This window comes from Eimeria tenella, genomic scaffold, assembly GCF_000499545.2.
Source record: "Eimeria tenella Houghton genomic scaffold, Eth_scaff61, whole genome shotgun sequence".
NCBI classification, from domain to species: Eukaryota; Apicomplexa; class Conoidasida; order Eucoccidiorida; family Eimeriidae; genus Eimeria; species Eimeria tenella.
The window spans coordinates 103366-106557 of NW_013543425.1; the positions used below are offsets into that span (position 1 = coordinate 103366).

The 3192-nt window shown below is 54.6% G+C and overlaps 1 protein-coding gene across 1 annotated transcript in view; it reads left to right on the plus strand.

The window, feature by feature from the left end:
• The window catches only part of ETH_00018510 (translation elongation factor Tu), a gene marked incomplete at both ends in the record, with an annotated part of 4480 nt that overhangs the window by 805 nt on the left and 483 nt on the right, over window positions 1–3192 (plus strand). The window contains 5 exons of the mRNA XM_013377740.1: window positions 148–231; window positions 459–587; window positions 912–996; window positions 2206–2366; window positions 2913–3137. Coding sequence (XP_013233194.1) covers window positions 148–231; window positions 459–587; window positions 912–996; window positions 2206–2366; window positions 2913–3137 — 684 coding nt within the window. The remainder of the gene's footprint in view (window positions 1–147; window positions 232–458; window positions 588–911; window positions 997–2205; window positions 2367–2912; window positions 3138–3192) is intronic.

The following is a 3192-nucleotide window of genomic DNA, read 5'->3' on the forward strand; positions in this document are numbered from 1 at the left end:
GTGCTGCTGCTGCTGGGGGTGCGCGGGGTGCGCGGGCCCTTGCTGCGGGCCGGGCGCACGCCCGCCCAGACCGGCGGGGGGCCTGGGCAGCCCTGCCTATCCTCGCTGCGCTGCGCTGCTGCTGCTGCTGCTGCTGCTGGCGTGCAGGTGGGGGTGCCCCGGCTGGTGGTGTTTTTGAACAAAATGGATGTGGTCGAGGACTTGGAGCTCGTCGAGCTTGTGGAGCTCGAGGTGCGAACTCGAGTTCAACAAGCAGCCAGCGCAAGGGCTGCCGCTCTCCTGCTGCTGCTCCTGCTGCTGCTCCTGCTGCTGCTGCGCGGTCCTTGCTGCTTCTCCTCATCCCTCTGCTGCGCTGCGCTGCGTGGCGTTGCTGCCGCTCGCGAAGCGAAGCGCTCCTCCCCTGCTGCTCATCTGCTGCTGCTGCTGCTGCTGCTGCTGCTGCTGCTGCTGCTGCGCAGGTGCGGGAGCTGCTGTCGCTGTACGGGTACGAGGGGGAGAAGACTCCCTTCATAAGGGGCTCTGCGCTGAAGGCCCTCGAAGGAGACCCTGGGGAGTACGGAGTGCCTGCGGTGAAGAAGCTTTTGGATGTCCGTTTTCCATTTACTTTTGCTTTTCCTTCTTTTCTCCTTTTGCTGCTGCTGCTGCTGCTGCTGCTACTGCTGCTGCTGCAGCGCCGTCCCCGGCTTCGCCGCTTTCTGCTGCGCTGTTTGCTGCTGTTTTCGCCCACGTGCGTTTCCTGCTGCTGCTGCTGCTGCTCCTATCTGGCGCCGATTTTTCTGCAGTCTCTTTCTTTCGCCTTCCCACTTATTATTTATTTATTATTTACTTGTTAATTATTTATTTGTTTATTTGCTATTCATTGTTTTTTATTATTTAGTACTTATTTATTTATTACTTGTTTGTTTGTTCAGGCTTGTGATGAGTACATTCCTGAGCCCGAACGGAAATGTTCCCTCCCGGTCATTTTGCCCATCGACCAGGTCCTCTCCATTCCAGGTCTCTCTTCACTTTTAATCTTTTTGATCTTTTCAATCTTTTCTTAATCTTTTTTCAATCCTTTTTTAATCGTTTTTTAATTTTTTTTAAATTTTTTTAAATCTAATCCCTTTTTTATCTTATTTTACCGCTTTCTTGCCTCTTTCATGGCTCTTTTATATCTCTTTTATATCTCTTTTTTGTCTTTTTTGTCCCTTTTTGTTTCTTCCAAGTCTCTTTTTTGTCTCCTTCAGGTCCCTTTTTTGTCCCCTCTTGATTCTCTTTTTACCCCCTTTCAATTCTCTTTTTATCCCCTCTTAAATTCTCTTTTTATCTCCTTTTAATTCTCTTTTTATCCCCTTTAAGTTCTCTTTTTATCTCCTTTTAAGTTCTCTTTTTTCTCCTTTTAATTCTCTTTTTATCGCTTTTTAATTATTTTCTTTTCTTCTTTCAATCTCCACTTGATCCCTTTTTGTTTCCCAATCTCCTTCGCATCTCCACTCCCCTTTTCCTTCTTCTTTGAAGGTGACCAGTGGTCTATTTAACTTCATTTTCTTTGAAGGTGACCAGTGGTCCATTTGATTTCATTTCCCCTTTTGTGTCCCTCCGTCTTCTCCAAATAATCCTTTCTTTTCCTTCTTTGCCGCGGAGTGATCCACTGGTCTCTGCCAAAACCTCCCCACGATCCCACGATCCCAACTCCAAGTCCCAGTGGACCACTGGTCACTTCTTCAGCTCGTCCATTCTCTCTAAATAAGGCTCCAAAACAACTCCACTCAACACTTCAAACCACCTCAACGAACACGATCCCACGATCCCAACTCCCCACCCCACACCTCCCCCAACCTCAAACACACCACTGTCCCCTTTCAAATGGTCCACTGGTCCCTTCAAATGGTCCACTGGTCCTCTTCAAACGCCCCCGGGCCCCTCCAAAGGGCCCACATTATGCCCCTCCAAAGGGCCCACGTAGTGCCCCTCCAAAGGGCCCATAATGCCCCTCCAAATCCCCACATTATGCCCCTCCAAAGGGCCCATAATGCCCCTCTAAAGGGCCCATAATGCCCCTCTAAAGGGCCCATAATGCCCCTCGAAAGGGCCCATAATGCCCCTCCAAATCCCCACATTGTGCCCCTCCAAATCCCCACATTGTGCCCCTCGAAAGGGCCACGAGGCCCGCCGAACGAGCCGCGGAGGCGCAGTGGTCCAGTGGTCCACTGGCGCATGCAGGCAAGGGCACGGTGGTCACCGGGCGGCTGGAGCAGGGCACTCTGCGCCCGGGGATGAGCCTCGAGCTCGTCGGCCTGGGGGCCCCCCGCGGCCAGAAGCTCGTCGTGGGGGCCCTCGAGACCTTCCGCAAGACCCTCTCCGAGGCCATTGCCGGCGACCAGGTGCGCGCGCTGGCTGGCTAGCTAGCTAGCCAGCTGGCTAGCTGGCTAGCTGGCTCCGCCCAGCCAGCCAGCCAGCTAGCCAGCTAGCTGGCTAGCTGGCTAGCTGGCTGGCTGGCTGGGCGCATGGGTGGACAGCTAGCTGGGGGGGGCTCGACTCGACCGATAGACGCCTAGATAGCCATAGCTAGCTAGCTAGCTAGCTAGCCAGCTAGCTAGCCAGCTAGCTAGCCAGCTAGCTCTGTCCCTCCGCCCGAACTCCCTGAAACTCCCTTAAACTCTCCCTAAACAGAACTGCATCCCCAAACCCCTCAAAACCCCTAAAAGTCCCTAAAAGCCCTTAAGAGTCCCAAAAAGTCCCGAAAAGTCCCTAAAAGCCCTTAAGAGTCCCTAAAAGTCCCAAAAAGTCCCAAAAAGTCCCAAAAAGTCCCAAAAAGTCCCTAAAAGTCCCTAAAAGCCCTTAAGAGTCCCAAAAAGTCCCGAAAAGTCCCTAAAAGCCCTTAAGAGTCCCGGAAAGGCCCGGAAAGTGCCCAGTGCGGCGCGACGCAGGTGGGCGTGCTGGTGAAGGGCGCGCGGCGCGAAGAGCTGCGGCGGGGGATGGTGCTGAGCGGCGGCGGGCTGCGGGGCTGCATGCGCTTCAAAAGCGAACTGCTGGTGCTGCGCGGCGAAGAGGGCGGCCGCAGCAAACCCTTCTTCTCGGCCTACCGCCCGCAGCTCTTTCTCCGCACGGCGCACGTCCCCGCCGCCGTGCTGCTGCCCCCGGGCACCGAGATGGTCAGCGCCGCTGGCTAGCTGCTGGCTAGCTGCTGGCTAGCTGCTGGCTAGCTGC